Source organism: Gopherus flavomarginatus, chromosome 3 (genome assembly GCF_025201925.1).
Source record: "Gopherus flavomarginatus isolate rGopFla2 chromosome 3, rGopFla2.mat.asm, whole genome shotgun sequence".
Lineage (NCBI taxonomy): Eukaryota > Metazoa > Chordata > Testudines > Testudinidae > Gopherus > Gopherus flavomarginatus.
In genome coordinates, this window is record NC_066619.1 from 122778807 (window position 1) to 122803272 (window position 24466).

The following is a 24466-nucleotide window of genomic DNA, read 5'->3' on the forward strand; positions in this document are numbered from 1 at the left end:
CATCTCCAGCCATTGGAGATATTTGCTAATAGCAGTCGCGGATGGGCCATCTGCCATTGTAGGCAGTCTCATCACATCATCCACTCCATAAACTTATCAAGCTCAGTCTTGAAACACATTACGTTTTTTTCACCCTCGCTTCGAAGGCTGTTCCAGAACTTCACTCATCTGATGGTTAGAAACCTTCATCTAATTTCAAGCCTAGACTAGTTGACGGCCAGTTTATATCCCTTTGTTATTGTGCCACCCTTCTCTGTTTCAACCAGATTAGATACAAGACGATAGTGAATCAGTTTGTCAGTATCAAGTAATGGTTTCTTGAGCAAAGTTACATAATAGCCTGGCCACCTGCACTCTGGAAGGGCCAAATTTCTCTAGCTCACAGTGAGAAGCGCTTACTCCGTGTATAGCTCAGCAGAAGTCAATGGGATGGATTTGAGTGGAAAATTACTACCTGGCACATGTAAAGGTATCAGAATGCAGCCCTAAGGGCTGTGCTGACCATCTCCACCAGAAATGAACCCAGACTTTTCCAGGGCTATTCACTAGCTAGGAGGATAGGAGTCCAAAGAGCAGGTTGCAGAATGAAGCATCCCTGGCTGATTTTGTTAGCCTCATGGGCCTGAATCTACCCAGAAGAGACTTAATATTTGTTCACTCCAAGTACCACCCTGCATCTGATTTTATTCACAACATAACCAGCAATTTCCTCACAATGAGAGAGGTTTGTGTCAGTCACTCAGTGAAAGCAGCGTGGATTGCTCTGCTGTTTACCGTTTCAAATCCCCTGAACTAATGGAAGGGGTGAAGAATCTCTCTTGCCCCTGCACAGCTGCAGTATAAACATTAAAACCCCCTTAATTTTGTAATTGGTCAGCTTCCATCTGAAACGTCCACTGCTGGCGTTCCAGCTCTCTTGTTTCATTTGTACTGGTCATCTATGACCACAGATAACGTGTGTGGGTGAAGCCAGACAAGATGGTGCTTATTAATGGCCAATGATTATTTCTGCATCTTGCCAAATACTCCAATGTGGTTTGCCAGAGAAACCTATTCTGTGACTTTGGGAAAAACTCTATGACACAGGGCTAATTTCAAATCTGAGTCCTTACACTGGTCTAGAAAGTGACCAGGTATGTACGTTTATCCCTTCTGCAGTCTACAAAGTGAAGCCGTTAAAGGAAATTGACAATTCAGATAGTTTAAATTCAAATGGCCAAACCTGCCATTAGACTTTTTACTGAAGTGCTGAGGTTCTAGGTATTACAGAACCAGATTTGTTGAAGCTCAGTATAAAAACAAACAAACTGCTTTTTGGTAGTAAAGAAAAAGATCATTCATGTTGTTTGTGGCCAACCTGTGCATCAGCTATTTGATATCCCTGCGTGATCTACTGCATATCAGAGAAGCAGATGTTAATGTGACAGCTTGCACAGAAGTAATGTAAAATGAAAAAGCAAATGAGACTTTATAAACAACCCCAACTCCCATTAGCTTCATTGGGCTATGGATCAGGCCCCTTACACCTTAAAAAATAACCCCTCCCATTCATAGAACAGATGATTTCCAATGCTGTAAATGAGGTGTCAGATACAACTGAATGACAAGAGTTTTGCCATTGACATGAATTGTTCTCCAGGCCACTAATCTACCTTCTAGTTGTGCCTTCCTCCAACAATAACTGATACTTTATACTTCAGAAGAAAGCAAAATCATCGGCTCAGTTGTGCCATGCTATATATGGAGTGAGAGTGTTTGGGGGTTATTTTCTCCTAACCCTGATGGTAAATCATTTTGGTCCTGATTTAGGAAAGTATTTAAGGACATGCTCAAGTCCCACTGACATTAGGTACAAGCTTAACTGCTTTACTAAATTGCCCTCAGGTATGAGATTATATTAAACGTGCCTCACTAGCTATTATTAATAGACATATAATTATCCAGCCCTTTAAAAAAATTCAGCTTCCAATGAGTAATGAGTTCCACAGGTTGGCTGTGCTTGAGACACTTTGCATTTCTTTGCATTAGTTTGCGGTGTACTGTCTTTTAATTTCATTCCTCTTACAAACTGTGGGGGGAACTGGGGCTCGAACCCAGACAGGACTCCCGATTGCTGTGCTTTAAGTGATGGGCCATGGTGCTGTGAAACTGTTCGACATGTCACACTATCTAAAACCAGCGCCATCTTTTACAGCAATGCATACATCTTAAAACCAGGCACAGGTGCACACAGATTAATTATAATGAAATGCTTGAGTGGTTCTTAGCCAGGGGTACATGCACCCATGGGGAGTATGCAGAGGTCTTCCAGGGGCACTAAACTCATTTAGATCAGTGTTTCTCAACCTGGGGGTTGCAGTCCTAGGGAAGGGCGGGGTCACGGGACAGGTTTAGGGGAATCGCAAGTGCAGGGCCGGCATTAGAGGGTGGCAAGCGGGTCAACTGCTCAGGACCCCACACCACAGGGGGCCCCGTGAAGCTCAGTTACACACTTTAGCCCTGCCAGCTGGGGCTCAGGCTTCAGACAAGGCTCACAAATGAAAAAAACAGGCTCAGGTACCATATTTATATTCCAATTGATTTATTTTATAATGATATGGTAAAAATGAGAACTAAGCAATTTCTCAGTAATAGCGCACGGTGACACCCATGTATTTTTATGTTTGATTTTGTAAGCAAGTCGGTGAAACCTGGGCTATGCAAGACAAATCAGACTCCTGAAAGGGGTATAGTAGTCTGGGAAAGGTTGAGAACCAGCGTGGTAGAGGTAGGGTTGCCATTTTTGGTTGGACACATTCCTAGAGGTTTCATCACATGACATAATCTTTAATTAAAGATTGATCTTTAATTCCAGCAGACTCCAGGACATTCATGGGTGGTTGGCAATCCTTGGGAGAAGAATGACTTTAAAAGAGGAGAGATTTTTGATAGGGTTTGATCCATCTTGTTTCCAGAGCCTGGGGCCCACCCTAGGGCTAAATGCAGATTAGTAGCTGCGAGTCAAAGGCATGGAGGGAGAGGCATCAGCGGGGGAGACTCACGGTGAAGGACACAGCACTCCCTGCACACTTGTCTCCATGGTTCTCTTTTGGGGCAGGCTGGAGGTTGGATTTCTGTTCTGAGGGACTGCCAGGGTGGGTCTGTCCACTGGTCGGAAACTGTGCATGGAGGAAGCATCTTCCCCATGCTCTGTGGCTCACAGCCCCGCTGTGTCAGCATTCCAGGTAGTTGTGGCTGAGGATTTTGGCTCTCAGTCTGGGACTCCTTTTGTGGGCTTTGCTCCATTCCTTCAGTGTTCATCAATGTGATACATTAAGCCTGTCCTGGATACAGTGCAGTATAATAAACACTGTCCGTTTTCTAAGATTCTCCCCAAGAGATCTAGTTAGCCTAATAATAGTGAAAGACAACAAGGACTGCTATTGTAATAGTCAAAACTCTACCTAATAGGGATGTGTTGCTACAATGCAGGCAGTTAAAGAGTGCTTAATCAAATGTTGAATAGCCATAAAAGTTTAAGATCCCCTCCCTTAATAGAGAAGCGGCCAGTCACAGATTAAGGCCCTGACTCAGCAAATAAGGACATGGTTAAGGTTAAGCTGTGGGATTTAAGCATGTGCTTAAGTGCTTTGCTGAACCAGGGACTAAAAGAAGCAGTAAAGTGAAAAGGTGAGATTATTTGGATTCAGTTTAATATTTAATTTTAAGCCTCTTTTAATTAAAAATTAATCAGGACAGCTGCTAGCGGAGAGAGTAGGTATTTGGGTGTTTCTATTGAGAGGACTCTATTGTAATATGATTCTCTACAGCAGTTTGGTTTTTGACACATTTGATGAAAGTCGGTAATTTAAAAATCTGTGTAATCAATTTGCTATTTTATGTTAATTCTTTAAAAATATGTCTTGTTTTGCTATTAAAAAAAGCAGGGAGGAAAAAGTGTAGTATCCCCCATTTTCTTGCCTTTTCTTTCCTGCTTTTTTTTAAATAGCAAAACAAAATGTATTTTAAAAAGTAATAATGGGTGAGATTTTCAAAAGCTCCTTCGTGATTTAGGAGTACAAGTCCTGAAGTCAACAGTCCTTGTGCATCTATGTCACGTATATACTTTTGAAAATTCTAGCCAATAATGTTAGAGAAATATCAGTGGATCACTGAGAACTTTGGCATGATGGGTTTACCCAAGCTCATTACCCAGCTGAGCCTGTCGTCATTATAATCAGTTTGGGGTTCGTACAGCATTACTAATGATAATCTTCAACCACAACTGTCACAGACAATAACTGCCTTTGTTGGTGGTGTTTTGCAGATTCTTCCTGAAGAATTGCATCAGCTGTTCAGAGAGCTTCCTTGGCTGCTATTTCAGTTGTCTATTCAAGCCAGAGAGTAATGCTGACCATGTTAACATCTCACTTGGTTCAATGAGACCCAGAAACAGTAGTGCGAACTATGGACATACAAAAGTGGTAAACCAGGTTCACAATGATTACATGTCCCAAGAAATGAAGAGGGAATAGTCAAAGTGGGGCCTACCGGTTATGGGATAACACCTGAATAGTGCTGATCACTCTGGCCCCATTCCAGTAAAGCACTTAAGACTGTGCTTAACTTTAAGCATGCGAGTAGTCTCACTGACTATGTTAAGCATGGGCATAAGCGATTTGGTGGATTGGTGACAGAGTGCTCAGAACTTTGCAGTCTGGAACGAGCCCCCAGTGAGGACCACAATGTTCTTCAGTCCAGACTGTGGCTGTCCTCATATTTAATACAGGAGTGTGGTCTACTGCAGGATGGAATACGTAGCCTCCATGAGCCACAACTCTTGTTTTAAAAAACAACGATGGGCTCAAATCAAAACTCCAAATATGGAGACTCCTACAATTGGAAGACATTCAGATCCAGCACCTAACTTTGAGAAACAGGCCACACTCTAACGATAAAAGGCAGCTACAACCTACTCCATTTAAAGTCAAATAGATATGGACCAAAGTTCCTAATGCACCCTTGAAGAGGGCACAATTTGTCCCTTCTGAAGTAAAGCACTTACTTAATAATTGCTCTGTATTTACTGTCAGCTGAATCCCACTGTTTTTACCACGTGCATTTACTGAATCTCTATGCTGAAGCCTGAAGAGGAAAAAGTCAATCCCTTCAGGGTAACAATGTATTTTAAGCTATTCATGATATTTTAATGGCAAGTTTCTTCTGTTTATATGAAATGGTTAAGCTACAACTCGCATTGCTTTGCCCCCTCCCTCAAACTAAAACCACTGCTTGGAAACTGTAAATGGAATGAATGTGGAACCTGTAATTGGAAACTGTAGCTGTGACTTCATTAGGACGTATTTAGGAACAGGAATGTCATGAAGTGTTAGAAATCCTCTCGCCTTGGTGAGACCATCACCACATTTTCCTTCACGTGTGAGAGGCGGTGGCTGAGATGCAGCTGGACTGTAATACTCGGATTTCTTTTCACACAGAGAAAAAAAAAGGTTACATATTCGAGGGAACTAGCAACAGTTACTTAATATCACATGGGGAATCCAAAATAGGATGCTCTGGGAAGTGAAGAAATTGAAACTTTGTTCAAAATATGGGTGACCTGCCATGCTTGAGAATATCTGAAAGTATATGATTTATATACATGCACACATCATGTACATATAAAACAAACAGATACCACATGTCCATGTAATACAGTACACACACTCTAGGATGCATTCTCCCTCCTGCTACAGCCCCTGTACAGTGATGTGGCAGTGTCTAGGGACAGAAGAGCTTCTTAGCGGTCTTGTGCAGGATTCCACCACAGCAGAAATTTTGTTAGGCAGCCACAGGCTGCCCTAGGTGCTCCCCTCCAGCCCCCCAAAAGTCCCAACCTATGGGGTTGGGGGCCAGAGCTGAGAAGGGTGCATTGGGGCGGGTGGTGGTGGGGAGGTGAATTGCAGTGCTAAGGACATTCTGAGCAGCTGTGGGTTGTGGAGCTTCACACAAACAGCCCAGCCAGATATTTCAGCCTTTGGTGAGGCCTGGACTCAGGGGAGTGCAACGAGCCACCTTTGCCTTGTGTCTCCCATAGCTGTGATATTTGTGCTGTGCCTCTTAGAGGTACAACATCTCACCCTATATAGTGACACCAGAGAGAAAATATCAAGAATCTCTTAAATCTGCTACGTGAAGCACTCAGAAGCTAAGAATTGCCACAGTTAAGGCTGCCAGGGCAACCTTAACTTAGCCCCTTGTACATATGCATTGCAATATAATCTCTAAATTACATGATTACATGCTATAATTTCCCTAGGACACCTGAGGAGTCCTTATAAGGCCTACTATGAGCCTTAGCATCTTAGGGCTTTTCTGCATACAAAAGTTGCCCTGCTTGAACTACACCAGTATTCTTAAAACAATACAATCTCCCTGGAGTGGACACAGTTATACCAATATCAATGTGTTTTAGGTTAGTACAGCTTATTTCTGTACATGAGGAGAGTAAGTTATCCTGGTATAAGTCACCTTTATACTAGTATAACTACACCCACACTATGGGTTGTACGGATATAACTATTTTTAAATAAAAAAATCACTGAACTAGTTATAACAGTACAAAAATAACAAGACGGCCTAGTAGTCTATACCCAGTTAACTCCAGTGCACTACTTACTCGGGGCTAGATCATTCAATGGAAATCAAATCATGCCAGTGGAAATACTCCCATTGGCTTTAATGGGAGGAAGATCAATCCCTCTGTGTTCCAGTTTAGTACAGTTCTCCTTAGTTAGCTGATTTTGCCATGCACAATTCAGTCCTCTTACATTCACTATAAATAAATAAATTCAATCTTCCTTATAATGTACAAGGAAGGGGTACAACTTACGTTGGGTGCTAATAGGCAGATGGGAGAAAAAATGGACATCGGTATTACAAAGAATCAAACCCCAACAGATACTGTGTCTGTAATAAATACAGAGACATGGGGCAAGGCCTAATTTAATTGTGTTTATTGTAATCTCAAGGTTTGGCATTTAGGACACTAATTCCTTCAGGGATTTCAAGTTGTGTACTATTTGTCCTATAAAGGGACCATTGTGCGACCCCATGAATGCACATATTGTAATTAAAGCCCCATTGAAAATAATATACCTTTGCTTACAATGCTCTGTTTGATTTTAATACTATATTAAATGTTCATTTAATTAATGTTATTTATTTTGACAGCATTTTCACGTGCTATTATACCCTTGAAAGCGACCCTATAAAAATGTCATAGCTGGGTTCAATGTGTATTGTATTTCAGTGATCTCATCTAGAATTTGCTGAATTAGGACCTGATTCTGCAGCTATTACTCAAGGAGAGTAGTACACATTCATATATGTAGTCCCATTGGAGCCAACGGCACAGCTCCAGGGCCAGCTTTTTACATCTTTACTCTTTAAGATAAAATGTTGGTTTTCATTGTTATTTTAAATTCAGTTAGTGCTACAACATTTTAAATCCATTTCTTCAATCTCATTTTGATTTTTAAAAATAATTTAGAAACATGCTCTTGCTAAGGTCAGCTATATTTGATGCTCACCATTCCTCTGGCTGCCAAAGATATTTCCAAGGAAACTGATAGTCTCAGGAGATCAAATAAAGGTCAAAAGGTGACCCCAGAAAGCCCCCTCCACTAAAATGTTATGTTTGATCTTGAGAAAAAAGTAATGAAAATGGAACAATACATGCCATCGATGTTCTTTCAAAATACAACTAACAGGACGTATCTTCACCGGGGCAACTCTACTGAAGTCAATGCCGTGACATCAGGGTTGGCTTTGGCCTGGAATATTTCTCAGTGACAAACAGCATTTGAAACCTGCAACTTGTTGGAAATACTATCAATATTACGCCAGACTAGAAAACTCTGAGAAGAGTTGTTTTATGCTGCTAAATAACCATTTCATCCTATACAAACATCAAACTTAAAGGGATGCTATCAAGGCTTTCACCCCTGAAGTTTACTTAAATTAATAAAAAGTACCATGTCACATATAATGTTAACATGTCAGCCACCCCTCCTACCCAACTGAGGGCTGTAACACAACAAACAAAAAAGGTCTTCTCTGCTCTTCTCCATAATAAATCCACAGTCTCTCTCTTCAGAATCATGGGTGTGCACTGTGGGAATATGGTCTCCCATTGTGTTACCCATCTGCCTTGCCTCTCCAGTCTCATGAGCAGGCAGAGTACAGAGATGTAGAAGAAATCCCATCTCCGGCTGTGTCATAATATAATTCCCAATTCTGGACCTTAGCGTCCAAAATATAGGTATTAGCATGAATTCCCCTAAGCTTAATTACCAGCTTAGATCTGATAGGCTGCCACCAATCAGGACTTAGAGTAGAGTGCCTGATCTACTCTAGTCTCCCCCAAAAACCTTCCCTGGAGGTCCCAAGACCCAAATTCCCCGAGTCTCACAACAAAGGGGAATAAACCATTTCTTTCCCCCTCCCTCCTTCCTCCCCAGCTCCTTCCTGCCCTGGGAACACTAGGAGATCACCTGATCCAACTCCGTGAATCTAACACAAAGAGGAACTTTACCATTCCCTCCCTCAGGCAATACAGACTCAAGCTCTTTGAGACTTAACTAGGAGAAAACACTCAAACAGGTCTTAAAGCAAAGCTTTTAATAAAAAAAGAAAGAAAAAAGTAACAAGTTTATCTCTGCACTTTAGATGGTAAAAAGTTACAGGGTCTTTCAACTTATAAACAATAGAAAGAAACATTCTCCAGCAGAAACACAATTTAAGCTACTTCCAGCAAGTACACATATGCAAATGAAAAAGAAAACAAATTAAAAGACTATTACCACCTTTTCTACTTACAATTCTGAACAGATAAGAGACTGTAGCAGGGAGACTGGCAGAAACCTGGTTACACCTCTAGCCCCGTCCAGGACTCAGACAGAACAAAGCCAAACCCCAAACCCACAAACAAAGGCTTCCCTCCCACGAGATTTTAAATATCTTGTCTCCTGATTGGTCCTCTGGTCAGGTGTTTGGGGTCCCTGTTTGTTAACCCTTTACAGGTAAGAGAGACATTAACCCTTAACTATCTGTTTATGACAGGCTGAACGCAGGATTCTTGACTATTTCAGGCCCCTGCCTGCCCGAGAACAGAGTAGACAGTTGTGGAAAGAAAACTGCACTGTGTGAACAGGTGCACCTCCAGACCAACAACCAGCTGGTGCACGTTTTATACCTGTCAGCTTTAATCTCTACAAACATTTCCTGAAAGGGTGAACAGTTTTGTTTCATCGCGGGTCCCTTTAAAGATGCATTTACTGACTGTATGTCTCTCTGGGTTAAGTTAACTTTTAGGGTAATATTTTAAATAAAATGAAGCCTTAGGACTCTATGCACACTTTATGTTTGTGTCCACTTTCACATCACCTCACACAGGGAGGGCACTGGTATATTCCAAACACCCACCTGAGCATGCAGTTATGCGAACTGCACCTAATGTGGGTGTCTACCGCTGCTCCAGAAGCTCTGGGCTCATTTTCAAAGCTCGGCACACGCTGCCAATCTGGTTTTCCAGAAGCATGAGCTCAAATGAAAAAAAAATCAGTTTGCTTTAGCCATTGTCATGGCCTTTTAGTTTCAGTGCTCAAGGCCCTGGGGTTTACTCACATGAATATCTGCAGAAAGCAACTGTTCCACAAATGAACTTAAGTACCGATTGGCAGGGGTATATTTTTTATGGGACAGGGACAGTGCTGGAGACAGTGTCCTCAAATTCCATTTACAATCCTGACACAAAGGCAATTAAACAAACTGTATTTAATGAAGGATGTGTCTGCAACTGTCCCAGCTATGGTTAGGCACACAGATAGATGGGGCACTGTTTGACACAACACGGGAAGAGGATTCCTAAATCTCTTTGCCAGTGCCTTGCCACAAAGACAATGAAGTCAGAAAAGGATCTGACCTCAAAATTATGACTGTCTTCTCTTTCTCTCTCTCTCACACAGTTAATATGATGAGAGAAAATTAGCTTTAGACTCTATATCCAAATCAGGGCTGCCCAGGGAGGGGGACAAGTGGGGCAATTTGCCCTGGGCCCCACAGGGGCCCCCACAAGAGTTTTTCGGGGCCCCTGGAGCAAGGTCCTTCACTCGCTTTAGGGGCCCCAGAAAACTCTAGCGGGGTCTGGGCCCCCGGAGCTTCTTCCGCTCCGGGTCTTTGATGGCAATTTGGTGGCGGGGGGGTCCTTTTGTCCCGGGACCCGCCGCCGAAGTGCTGGGTCTTTGGTGGCAATTTGGCGGTGGGCACCCCCCGCCGCCGAAGACCCCAGGCCTGCTGAATCCTCTGGGCGGTCCTGATCCAACTAATAAATCTTTGTGATCTAATTTTTCTCAGAATGATGCTTCTGGGAAGTCCCATGTAGACCAGAGAGGACAAGACTTTTCGTTTATCAAAAAATCCCCTGATCATGGAGTAGGACAACCGAAACCTCATACAACACTTTGACAGTACAGCCCTTCCATTGAATTAAGTGAATGCAATGTATCAGGATACCAGTATAATATGATGTATGAAAGATAATCAGGAGCATTCAGATTTGCCCTTTGTACTTCAGAAATCACCACCAAGCAAACACTGTGGAACTGATGATGTCCAAGAATGAACAAAACCCAGCTCTGTTCTTCGCAGCTAAATGGGCATTACAGCACTGACAGCCATAGCATTTTTGTCAGTCAGCTAAGCAGATGAGACTCAGAAGGCACACTGGGAGTATCAGAACCTGCTTGTGCATGTGAACAGAACAAGCATCTGCCTAGGGTGGCAAAACTTAGGTGGCAGCAAAAAACAAAACAAAACCAAACTCACCAAGCAGAAAAATAAAATAAATCTGGGATTCCTCTCATTTCCTTTCCACATAGCACCAGTGGGTGCTCTGAATTGCATGTTTTAAGTTTCTCTCCCACTAGCCCTGCCCCAGCCTCCAAGGGGGAGAAGATGGATGGTTTCTCTGGATGCAGTGTGAGCAGGTGCTTTGGTGATCAATATCATTAACATTCCTTGATAAATCTGCACATGCAAAGAGGATTTGTGGACACACGCTGGATGCAGCAAGGCAACTGTATCTGTGCAAGCCGATACACAGGCTGCTTTTGAACGTTTGGTCCTTGACGCTATGTTACTTGTTTCCCAATTGAACAGGCTAGCCTGGCTGTGCTCCAAAAAGCACATGGTGTGGCTCAGACTTCAGAGTTATTTTGCAATCTGCAGTTTTCATGTGAAATTTGAGTGCTTGAGGAGACTTGTAAAAGAGGAGCTGGGTGGTCATTTGCTAAGGGAGCAGAACTCAAATTTCCGCTAACAAATAGTTCGTGTTGACGGGTATAACATGAATGACTCACTCCAGTACAGGACAGGCACTGAATTTCGCGATGCTAATAGGACACAATTATTTGTGTCACACAAACTCTCTGCCATGGTACGTTAACTGCCACGTAACATGCTTGTTCTCTTCAAAAGCGAGCATTAAATCAGCCTTGTCCTGATTAGGAAATGAAGTTGTGTTTGAAAGCATATTATTTAACATGATTTTAATCACAACTGTGCACCTAGCGTAGACAGTTTAACACCTTGACAACATATTACAGTAAAACCTGCCTTAGAGACCACCTTGGAGGAGGGACCACCTGTCACAAGCGACTACTTGCAGAGGCCACAGAACACCACCGCTCTCTAGTGTGCAAACCTTTAAAGAAAGACCAGCTCTTACAAGCAACTACTTTTGCTAACTCTCAATAGTGGTCACTCTTGGCAGGTTTTACTGTAGCTAGTTGAAGGCATAGTCAACCTTAGCCTCCCACTTACAATCAGCACAGACCAGCTAACCCGTTTAAAGCTGTTTAAATAGAGTTAATTAAAGATTTTCACATAAACTTTTTTTTTGACTTTTTAAAAATGTTTTTTAATCCATGTAGAGAGCGGTTGGATTTTTTTAAAATGAAGATGGCAAAGTTATAGCAAAAGATGTTGGACTTTTTCCAACCAGCTGTAGTGTTAAACAGTGCCTATACTAAGTGCAAAATTGTGATTAAAATTACATTAGCTAACATGCTTTCAAATACTACCTAATTCCAAAATTTTAGGCTTGGTCTACACACAGATTTTGTACCAGTTTAGCTATATCAGTTAGAAGTGCGATTTTTAAAAAAACTGGAATGGTTGTACTAGTACAACCATTAGTTTGGAAGCAGATATACTGGTGTAATGGTGCCTTGTACGTTATTGAATATTTCCCTTCCTGTATGGGAATCAGCTATACCAGTATAAACACATTGCTATCAGTATAACCCACAGTAGAGGGATTATGCTGCTGAAACGATACTGGTATAGTTAAAGTAGGGCAACGTTTGCATGTGAGCAAGGGGCCTTAGTGTCTATTTTGGCAGCAGGGAGATTGTTTTGGGAAAATAGATGTGCACGAAGTGGCTGGTACGTGTGATGTTGGGGCAGGTCTCATGCACAAAAATAACTGTTTGAACATCACCTGCTGTTGTTACTTGTAACACCCAGAATTACTATAACTGAAAGAGATTAGAGAAAAGTCTTTCTTTTTCTTGTCTGTTTGTTATTAGCTGGTGTATTTGACAGCCCTTCAATTAACTAGTCAGTCAATCACTTATCCCTGTTTGCCTTCTACACACCAACAGGGGAGAAAGAAAGAAAGAAATTATTTAAGTAACAGGGAAACGTGACTGTAAATATTACAAAAATTGGCCGGGATACTAAGTAAGAATAGAATCTGAAATTATTTATGTTATTTTCTTGACATTGACTACTGAACTGATCACAGAAAGGGCCCTTTCTTGTCCCAACTCAATAGAGTAGACTTATAGGTTCAAATCAGGCGCAACAACTATACCTACACACAACTTGACTTGCCTGTACACACAGCAACATCTGAGAAGTCTGGTGGTTGGATATCTAAGTGATCTACACATTCAAGTGCAGTTTGCTCACATAAATCTGAGGTTTTGCTCATGCAAACACATGGGTGAAACAACTGTAGCTGTCTTTCTAGTGGCTGGATTGGGGCCACTTTGAAAATGTATCAGTTACATTGCTGTCTCACAGTAAATTTCCCATGGACAGCTCATACATTAGGGTGAATGCCAATGTAAATATTTTTGCATCACAGCTAAATTGCTCATGTCTCATAGTTAAATATCATGTTGCTTTCTAAAATATGTAAACTGAGTGGACAGTTATGATTTCTATACAAAGAGGAAAAGAATCCAGCCTCTTCAGTCTAGTTGACTTATTTTAGATTAAGAAAAACCAGAAAGTAAGAGCTAATATAAAATCTCCATGAGACAGAAAGCAGAGTTTGTGTCTCAGTCACTGAGATCATTCATTCAACCCAAAGGCCTGCTCTAACTAGGAGATTACTTAAATATTAAGTGGACTACATGTAATGGAATCATAGTTACACTACAGCGAGAGGTTTTTTAACATTTACATCAGGGCTTAAAATTGTAGATTTGAAGTAAATCTAGCTAAAAAAATGTGACCTGATAGCTCTGTATATGTTTTTTAAAGTTAAAAAAAAGTTTGAATGAAATAAAAATTGTTGTACTGAAATCTAATTTCCAGCCAGGTTCTCGGTGTCTAATTTTCAGCATGTCTCATGGGATGGGGCAAAGTTGGCCTACACTGTCATGCTGATGTATGCCAAGATGATGACAACATGTCAATCCCAGTTATTCAGAGACATGTGGGTTTTAAAAATGATGGTTAAGTCATTTCAGGAGAAGTAATTATGGGCAAACCTGGAAAGTTTGAATTCAATCAAGATGAGCACAGAAATGTCCAAATGCCAGAGCTTCAGCTGGTTTACGTTGACACAGATCCACTTAACTCCCTTAAGCAATGCTGATTTACACCAGCTGATGATCTGGCTCCTGTCAGATGTTTATCCAAATCGTAGCTGAACTAGCCAAAGTGGATATGGTCTTGACCCCAAATCCCAGAGGTAAACACCACTGGTTTTTGATAATTCCAGATCTGGAGCAGTCCTATCTCTAACCTCACCCTCTTTACTCAGCACAATTGGACTGAAAACTTTACTGCAGCCTCCCTCACAAATTATTTGCATTTCTGCTTCCACTGTGAGCCAAAAGTTTGTTTACTTTTTTAATCCAAATACTCATTCCAGAGTCACTTCTGGAAAGAAAACAAGCCCAGGTTTCTGGACCAGTTCACCATCCCATGTACAAAACTGCAGGAGCTTTTAGGAGAGTCAATAGTCTCCACTATACAAGGACAATTTCTAGAAAGAAGAGTAGCTCTACTCAATGTTCAAGCTTCTGGATGCCCCGAGTTATCATGTTCCCGTCTCATTCAATCACAAAGTGCTAAAAAGGGCTGCAGCCCAAGGGTTAATGTCTGTAATTCTCTTGTGAATAATTATACTCACTATTTAAAAAAGCTAAATCTGGGTCATGTGGACTCTTTCTAAAGCAAATATCAGGTCAGTGGGAGGGGGAGATCATGCATATGGGATGCTGAGTTCCCCTCAAGGATTTTTCTTTCAAACCTGTGCAGGCATCACTTGATAAGTATTCTAGAGGACTCCTCCAGGTTGCGCATGACGGTGTCAGGCACAGCGCAAATAGACAATGAATGGACATTCTCTACACCAAAGAGATTACAATCTAAAGTAACTCAAACGATAATGTTGTATAGCTGTATGCTGCTTAGGAGAGTGCATTGTAATTCCAGTGGTGAACCTTTCTGATATACAGAACCATAGAAATGTAAGACTGGAAGAGACCTTGAGAGGTCATCAAGTCCAGCCTCCTGTGCTGAGGCCGGACCAAGTAAACCTAGTCCTAGACCATCCTTAATAAGTACTTGTCTAACTTCTTCTTAAAAACCTTCAGTGACGGGGATTCCACAACCTCCCTTGGAAGCCTGTTCCAGAGCTTAATTGCCCTGATAGATAGAAAGTTTTTCTTAATATCTAAATTGCCCTGGCTTCAGATGAAGCCAATAACTTCTTGTCCCACCTTCAGCGGCCATGGAGAACAATTGATCCCCATCCTCTATCTATTCTTTATATAAAACCGTGTACAGTACATTGAACACTCCGTAGTAATATTTTAGTACAGGGCCAAATTCTGAGTTACACTTATACAACTCCATACAGAGCATGGTCCAGGGGCTAGGGCACTAGCCGGGGGACCAGCGTTCAATTCTCTGCTCTGCCAAAGACATCCTGCATGACCCTGGGCCAATCACTTAATCTCTCTGTGTCTCACTTCCTTATATGTAACTAAACAGGATTTGGCTCATTACATGTACGAAAAATGACTTCACTCTAGTTATATTGTGGTGCAGACCATATGAACTTTGCTTTGGAACAGTGAGCGAGTAGTCATGCTAAATAGAGTATGTAATCGTTGACAAATATTTGTAGTGGCTTCTTTTTTTTTACTGAGTTAAGGTTTAATTTAAAGAATTTAATTTTCTAGCCTGAGTAGGCATTCCTAATTATTCATTTACAAAAGTTAGCTTCCTATTTCCAAACTGTTCTATATATAAGTTGATGTTTGACAGATATTTTTATATGGGGAGAATAAGTTGAGGATAGCAGTACTATCGTGTCATAAAATTGAAAATTTCTTATTAGCTAAAGAAGTTTCAGTTAAATCCATGTGGTAACATAACCTCTACATAATAAAACTACCCCCTTCTAGCCAAATAAAAGCTATAATTACATTGTAGACTAAGTGTTCATACACTGTGGTTATTAAAAAAAATACATATTAACCCCCAAAGGGCCATAATATTGATAGCCTTCAGGTTAAAGAATTGTGTGATAAATTCATGTATTGTAACAGCTAATGGAAGTATATTGAAAGAATTTTTTTCATTCAGTTTCATTCAGTTTAATATTACAGTGTTGGTTACTACAAACTTATTGGCAGTCACCAAATAATATCATTGTAAGCGGTTTTATAAATTCTAGTTAGCTGAAAATAGAGGCAGTTAGATCTTGGAATACAGATCTTAGAAGTTGTGGATATCATCTATAAAAATAGAAGACTGATTCTACTAAAGACTGATGAAATAACTTCTTAGATGCAGCTGCTGCCTACAGGATATAACCACACAAACAAACAAAACCATTACATGGTGTCAAAACATTCAATAGTTAATGTACCCGAATAAGATGAACAAAGTCAGATTTGATAAAGATAAATGCAAAGTGCTCCACTTAGGAAGGAACAATCAGTTTCACACATACAGAATGGGAAGAGACTGTCTAGGAAGGAGTATGGAAGAAAGAGATCTAGGGGTCATAGTAGACCACAAGCTTAATATGAGTCAACAGTGTGATACTGTTGCAAAAAAAGCAAACGTGATTCTGGGATGCATTAACAGGTGTGTTGTAAACAAGACACGAGAAGTCATTCTTCCGCTTTACTCTGCGCTGGTTAGGCCTCAGCTGGAGTATTGTGTCCAGTTCTGGGAACCGCGTTTCAAGAAAGATGTGGAGAAATTGGAGAGGGTCCAGAGAAGAGCAACAAGAATGATTAAAGGTCTTGAGAACATGACCTATGAAGGAAGGCTGAAGGAATTGGGTTTGTTTAGTTTGGAAAAGAGAAGACTGAGAGGGGACATGATAGCAGTTTTCAGGTATCTAAAAGGGTGTCATCAGGAGGAGGGAGAAAACTTGTTCACCTTAGCCTCCAATGATAGAACAAGAAGCAATGGGCTTAAACTGCAGCAAGGGAGATTTAGGTTGGACATTAGGAAAAAGATCCTAACTGTCAGGGTAGTTAAACACTGGAATAGATTGCCTAGGGAAGTTGTGGAATCTCCATCTCTGGAGATATTTAAGAGTAGGTTAGATAAATGTCTATCAGGGATGGTCTAGACAGTATTTGGTCCTGCCATGAGGGCAGGGGACTGGACTCAATGACCTCTCGAGGTCCCTTCCAGTCCTAGAGTCTATGAGTCTATGAGTCTTTTTGAACCCAAATTCTAGTTTAAGGGTCTTGTAAAACTTCAAATTCCATCAGGTTTAGCCACCCTTGCTCATGATGTTATATAAGTATGCATCTGATGAATTGTGAAGCATGAAGTTAAAGGTATAATGAGACATCCTGCAGTATGTAAAAGAGGAAGGATTGTCTTGCGGCTATGGGGTAAGCTTGGGGGTGATATTTTGTACTGTGCATCTAAAAGGAGCAGCACAGAACTTGCTCTCCAGGGGAGAGGGCTTTAAGCCACTTTTATGCCTTCCCAATCCTGGGCTACTTTTGGGGCCTGAAGAGGCACCCCAGTGTAACTTATCCATAGGACTGGAAGGCACCTCGAGAGGTAACAGAGTCTAGTCACCTGCATTCATGGCAGAACTAAGTATTATCTAGACCATCCTAGACAGGTGTTTGTTCAACCTGCTCTTAAAAATCTCCAATAATGGAGATTCCACATTATGGCTGTCTCCCTTGGTGTCTGTATTAGGGGAATTCTCTCCCAGCCAGAGCTGGGATGTTTAAAGCCCCTTCTTACTCCACTCTGTCTGTTACTGTTACCTGGCTTAAAGGGGCCAGAGAGGAGGGCCAGGATCTCACTCTAGGAGTCTGGAGATCCATCAATTGTTTCCTGCTCTGCGCAGACATTCTATGGACAAGTCATAGACTATATTTGTGCCTCAGTTTCTTCATCTACAAAACAGGGAAAATATTTATCTAATAGTGAGAAGTGTCTGTAAAATATGTAGTGAAAGGCACCATGCTAGCATGCATCTACTAATTCTAACCCTTGTGAGATAGACTGCATACTATACTACCTCAAATCATAGTCAGCTCTCACATCCGGGCCCTCAACCTGAGCCGTGTCTAGAACAGGGGAAAAATGAATGAACTGAGCATATTGTGAGGCATTTAGTCAAGGACTAATTGCTCTCAACCACTTGTGAACTGCAAGGGATGCTTGTGGAGAGTTATCGCTTTTATATATTTTTTCAGTGTGCTTAATTGTATCAGGGTATCCAGATACCTGTAGTATTCCAAGCCTTATTAGGTAATCAAACATATCATTTTATACAGTATATTTAATAAAATATTATAACAACATCTCACAAAAATGAACCAAGCAAGTGCCATTATGATGGAGGCTAAAATTCTGGGATAAACATCCCAGCTTTTATACTTACAGGATCAACCCAGCTATTACAGTCATACGATTAACCCAGATATTACAGTCAAAGGCTTTTCCAGAGCAAAGTTTGCTAATTTTAACAAAGTCCAAAGCAAAGTCCTTTTGCTCTGCACTGACATTAATGATCCCGAGGCACTTTTGAAGGTTTGTTTAAACCAGCCTGCAGTACTTCTGCAGCATGGACAAATATCTATAGAATGGGTCGAAGCTCATTTAATTTATGACTAAATTAAGTTTCTGTCGAGAGCCTCTGAAACTGAGATGCTAACGTACTTACCTACCTCTATGCCACAGCTGAGGGCTAGATTCACAGCTGGTATAAGTTAGCCTAGATCCATGGGTTCCAATCGAGTTACACTAATCTCCACCAAGTGAAGGTCTGGCTCTGGGAGTTTAAGGGAGGATATCATGGCACCATGGCATTGAATCTTGAAGACTAACAGACAATTAGATTTTTTCCCCCTACAATACTTGACATGAGTCAGGCAGGGCAAATAACATTTTAGTTGGTTGCCTGCAGTTCCATATAATTGACCCATATAATTGAAATGAAAAGGATACTCAAGAGTCTCCTGGCTTTCTCTGCTCCCACACAAACAAAAGTACGGTATCACCCCTCCAACAGGATCCATGATCCAGGATGAACCTCAGCTGCCAAAGCAGTGTTTTATCTGGCTGTGCTTTGCTTCAGGAGCAACCAAATCCTGATTTGTCCAGAGCGTGTAAAACAAGCAGTCACCAGAAATCCTCAGGGTCAAAACACATAGAAAACAGGCTAATCATGTGCTCTCGGACCCCCCCCCCCCAGGGTTTTCCTATCTGGGAATAAGATCTGTCTTGACCTAAGGTTTTGGTTTTTAGAGTCTCCTAGCTTCTTTGCAATCCTTCGAGGCAGGGCCTAGGAGTGGTAAGGATCATCTGTGGAATATCAGGCACAGAGGTATGTGGCACAGAACCAGAATGGCTGGTTCTCCATCATCTCTTGCAAGAGGCCCCAGTTTAGAAGGCATGCTGGGGCCAGGAGTGGATGTGGTTGTGGTACTCCTACACCTCTTCTTTGGCAGAACAATGACCATAGAGACTGTTTCAGTGAAATCATGAACTAGGGCAGCTGTAACCTGTGTTGCTTGCTCCACTAGTGCTGTATAAGGGAAGCATAATGTTCTGTCCCTTGGTCATTGTGCCAGGCTCAGCACTGGTGCAGGGATGGATCGGGGCCATAGTCTCAACCCATGTACATTTCCTCACTCCCAAATGCAAAGATATGTCATGTAACCATATATTGTCTTAATTCTGACCTCCCTCACTTTCCTTTGACTGTTACTGTTATTAGTCCTGGTCCATTCATGAATCAAATAATAAAGGGAATAGCATATGTAATTATCCCCTGCATCATTTGGGGAATATGTGCAATGGTCCAGATCCTCAGCTGGTGTAAATCAGCATGGCATCACTGATGTCAATATAGCACCACCACTTTACACCGGTGGAGTATCTGACCCCAAAACACTACCTTATACCTAACTACACAAGGATGATGATATTCTTATACCTAACTATACACACACACACACAACAAAAATACAGTGGAAAAAATGAGGTCATCTGAAACCAGCTTTCCAAACACACTAATTGATAGGATTTCATGGGAAGCCCACATTGGTGTGCTTGGAATCAGTTAACATGGCAAAAAAGATACCCAGCTTACAATAAGAAAGCATCAGAGATGCATATTATCTTCCCAGCCAGAGTGTGATCCTGCATACTCTGTCGCCTTAGCTCATGATAGCCAGAAGTAATTCTCTCTCTGGGATCTAATGGCAGCCTGAACAAAATGGCAACTCATGTTGCCCCATAGGAATGCAATCATGTTATCTCCGGATAATGCAAGAGACAACTTGTGTCACCACTAGGTTTGTGGTGACAATATGGAGCATTCGCCTAGGCTGCAATCAATTACTTGGACTTAAATTCATTATGTCTAAAACCCCCAGCACAGTTTACAGATTATGATGGAGACTTGGAGATATATGAAAAGAATCCTGTCTGTAGCACAACTTGAAGTCTGCTCTTTGAGCATGTGTGTATACAGAATGTATTGCACACACACACACAGTACCCCATATACTGAGTGTGTGTGTATTACACCCAAGCATTTATATTGCGTAAGTCTTATATATAATGCACACACAGAGTACAGTATAGTCATTTTAAAATAAACTCGAGCATGCTTGATGCAAGGACAGATCAAAAGCTAAATCCTCCTTGTTTTATTCAGATGAATAATCCTATTGCATTCCAGAGGATCCCTTGACTGAGTTAGTCCAGCAAGATTTGGCCCCAAATAGAGAGTTTTCTTTTCATCGTTGGATACAAAAGCATTGTGTGTGTGTGTGTGTGTCTTTCCCCCTCTTTCTTACATGCATACAGGTATAAAGGCAATCTTTTCTACTTGCAGCAAAAATAAAAATAATTGGGCTGATTTTCAGTTAGGCTGCAGCTTTCATGGACTTCAGTGGGAACTGGGATTGCTCAGTGAATTGTAAAAAACAGGCCATATTTTAAAATATATACAGTATATGTAAAAATTAGATGCACATGTGTACACACCCTTTCTGCAGAGATGTATGTATAAGATTTACAGTGCTATGTATGCTTTATAATTGCACATGGCAATTAAACCTTTTACCACACACATACACATACACACACACACACACACTCTCTCTCTCTCAAAAGCTAATGCTTGTATGCTAGAGTGACCGACTCTATAAAAATCCAGGTCAGCTACATAGACAGCAAGACCTCTTTTAATCCATGAAGTGCACACCCATATCAACAGCTATTGGCATCTTATCATTTTGTATAGTAAATGACAGCATTTAGTAACAATACACATGCACACCCTTCTGCCTTTCTGCTACCTACGCCATTTCAGTAACAATGTCCAGTATATGAGAAAGACACAGGATGAGGAACAGGCAGGACATGATTAGCTGAAAGAGATAGGCTCCGGCAGTGAAAGCTGCATGTCGGAGCAGGTTCTTCCCAGCTTCCAGACGTGTGATCTGCATGTCTAATAATGGACAGATTTAGTCAATCCATCATTTCTGGCATCAGTCCCTTACCTTGAAATGCTGTAGTTGAAGTATCTGGTCCTCAAGCTGTTGTCTCTTGCCTTCTATTTCTGTCTGCCTTTTCCTTTTTTCCTTGGGAAAATAAAGAGAGAGCACGTCAGAGCGATGGGTGTCTTAAGAACTGCGGATTCTCAAAAGAGAATTTAAGCAGCCAACCACATCTGTACAGATGTCACCAATGCCATCCACACAGACATTTCACCTGCTTCTCTGGCTGTGGGTATGCAAACGGCAGCATCCTTGCAACATGTCAGCTAAAGACTAGCTACTTGTTCACTGAGCAGGAGAAATTCTCCTCACTCAGATTCAGACATAGGAGCAGCAACTGAGTACACAGCCCTGGAGAGGGAAAAAACCCTGGGGATACTAGCTAACAATGGAGTTAGAGGGACACAGATACCCTTGAGTATATTATTCTACAAGGTCAAAATTAAGGCTTGCTTGGTGCAAAGAACGACAATAATGCTGTAAAGAAAGCGTGTGATTGCATAACTGATAAAAGACGGATTATACTAAGATTACAGACCGCATCCTTCTCCCATTGAAGTCCATGATAAGACTCCACCTGAGTTCAATGGGAACAGCTTCTCTTCAAAACACTGTATTAACCCACCAGCCAGCTTCAGTGCTGAGTCATTTAAAACATAAATGAAAAATATGTACTTTGAGCAACTGGCACCCTTCTTGGCAATCTTAGCAGAGAAAGCCTAGGACTGAGTTGACCGAACCATTTTCTCTCCCTTAAAAGGGTTCCATGACAGCAGAATAAGTCCAATTGTGAGTGGCTGTGAGTGCTTTGCAAAATCTCACTCACCGAGACCCTGGCACTTCAGCAGGTCTATAGATGCAACATCCACTTCAGCAGGCAGTGGATCCTTCTTTTCCCCTGCAGCAAGGGAATACTGGCCTCCTCTTCTCAATCCCTTGCTGTTGCTAGACAGTCATTGATAGCCTCTTCCAGCTTTCCCTCATACTATCAATTGAAGCAGGCTATTGGCTATTTCTTCTGCCCCTCCCTCCCCCTGGGTTGCTTCAGAGCAGTTCCCTCTTCACAAACAGGTTGAGCAATGGGGGAAATTGTGAGGAGATGGATGCAGAAAGACACAAATACCCACAAATCAATTTTTACTGGGTCAGTTTTTCACATCCCTCCACCTGTGAAGCCATATGTTTTAGTTACCATGAGCCCAACTTTACAAACCTTAAAGGAAGCCACTAAAAACTTCTAAAAGTGACCTTAGTTTTGTTACACCAAAAAAGTCACAACTTTGTATTTTGGGGCTTTGCAGTGACAGACACCAGTTCTGGGTGTCCCACTGAGATCCTGGGAATTCTCCTTTTTCCAGTGGTTTACACCTCTCAGCCCTGCAGATATGTAGACAAAAGATGTCACTTGTCTGGGACTGAATCTTGCCCATCCTGGACCTTCAACAGGGGTAATTTTGAGGAAAGTGTCCATGTTTATAGGGTGGAGAAAACATTTTTGTAACAGGTTGATTAAAAAAATGGAAGCTGCCTGGAACCACTCAGGGGTTTCAGATGTTAAAACAAACCATGAGAGAGCTGGATTAATGAACAGAGGACAGATAAGGTGGTCAAACAATTATGAATAATTGTTTGAACAATAATAAGTGACTTTGTAATTTATTACATAGATATCTCCTCTACATATACAGTGAATTATATACTTAAACACACACACACAGACTTAACTAAAATCTGTAAGTATATTAGGGCCGGTCAAAATTTTTCTAAATTTTTTTGATGGGAAACTAAGTTTTTACTAAATGAAATTTCTTGAAAAGTGCCTGCTTTCTGCAGACAAATTATTTTTTTATAAAAAAAATCAAACACCTAATTGAAATACTTCCTTTTATGGGATATCTTGCTGTGGTGCTTCATGAGAATTGTAGTTTATTTTCTTTCTATCCTCATTCTCCTCTATGATCTGGACATCATGGCCTGGGATTCCCATGATGCAACTGCCTCCCTTCACAATGGAAAGTAGGGTGCATCATGGGAGATGTAGTCCAATTCGGGAGTCCAGCCTACAATGAGATCTGGAGCATTTGGCACCCAGAGTAAAACTCCCATAAGGTACAGCAATGCGTTATCCAAACTGTAATATTTACATTTATGGGTGAAATATTTTGGTTTCTGATTTTTCACTGAAAAGTAAAAATTTTCCACAGTAAAAAAGCCCATTTTCTGACCAGTTGTAAAGCACATACATACCAGCATTATCTACAACATACAATGAAAGAGAGAGGATCTGATTCCTATGTACACTGGTCTAGCAATGGAAAGGAGCCTTCAAATGAGTGTAAGGAGAACTTACACTCACCATAAGGCTCCTTTATTTTACCAACACAATGTAAAAGAGTCTTAGTGTAAATTAGAGTAGGCATAAAGGGAGGTAATTAGAGGAGCGGAAATGTCCAGAAAACTGAGTAGCTGACTGGAGACTTTCCAGATGATGAGATTTGTCAGGCCGTGGCACAGTCTTCCAAGAGAAGCGGTAAAACCCCACTATTTAGTACTTCTGAAGCAGTTGCTCAAAGTACTAGAAATAGGGTTGCCAAGCTTCTAATTGCACAAAACCGAAGACCCTATCCCCACCCCTTCCCTGAGGCCATGCCCCCTGTCCTGCCCTTTCCCTGGGCCCTGCCCCCCATTACTACATTCCCTTTCCCTTGGTGGCTCACTCTTCCCCACCCTCACTCACTTTCACTGGGCTGGGGCAGGGGGTTAGGGTGCAGGGGAGTGAGGGCTCTAACTAGGGGTGCAGGCTCTGGGGTGGGGCCAGAAATGAGGGATTTGGGGGGGGAGAAGGCTCCAGGCTGGGACAGGGGATTGGGGTGCAGGAGGGGGTTAGGGCTCTGGCTAGGAGTGTGGACTCTGGGGTGGGGCCAGGGATGAGTGGCATGTGATGCAGGAGGGGGCTCCAGACAGGGGGTGGGGCAGAGGGGTTCAGGATGTGGGAGGGGGCTCTGGGCTGGGTCAGGGGTTGGGGTGCAGGAGGAGGTGGGGGCTCCATCTGGGTGTGCAGGCTCTGGGGTGGGGTTGGGGATGAGGAGTTCAGGGTGCGAGGGGTTCAGGATGCA

At 41.8% G+C, this 24466-nt stretch overlaps 1 protein-coding gene across 4 annotated transcripts in view; it reads right to left on the reverse strand.

The window, feature by feature from the left end:
- PALM2AKAP2 (PALM2 and AKAP2 fusion) overlaps positions 1 to 24466 on the reverse strand; it is a 526924-nt gene that overhangs the window by 313020 nt on the left and 189438 nt on the right. For all 4 annotated transcript variants that reach the window (XM_050943033.1, XM_050943031.1, XM_050943035.1 and 1 more), the window contains exon 3: positions 21354 to 21434. In XM_050943033.1, coding sequence (XP_050798990.1) covers positions 21354 to 21434 — 81 coding nt within the window. The remainder of the gene's footprint in view (positions 1 to 21353; positions 21435 to 24466) is intronic.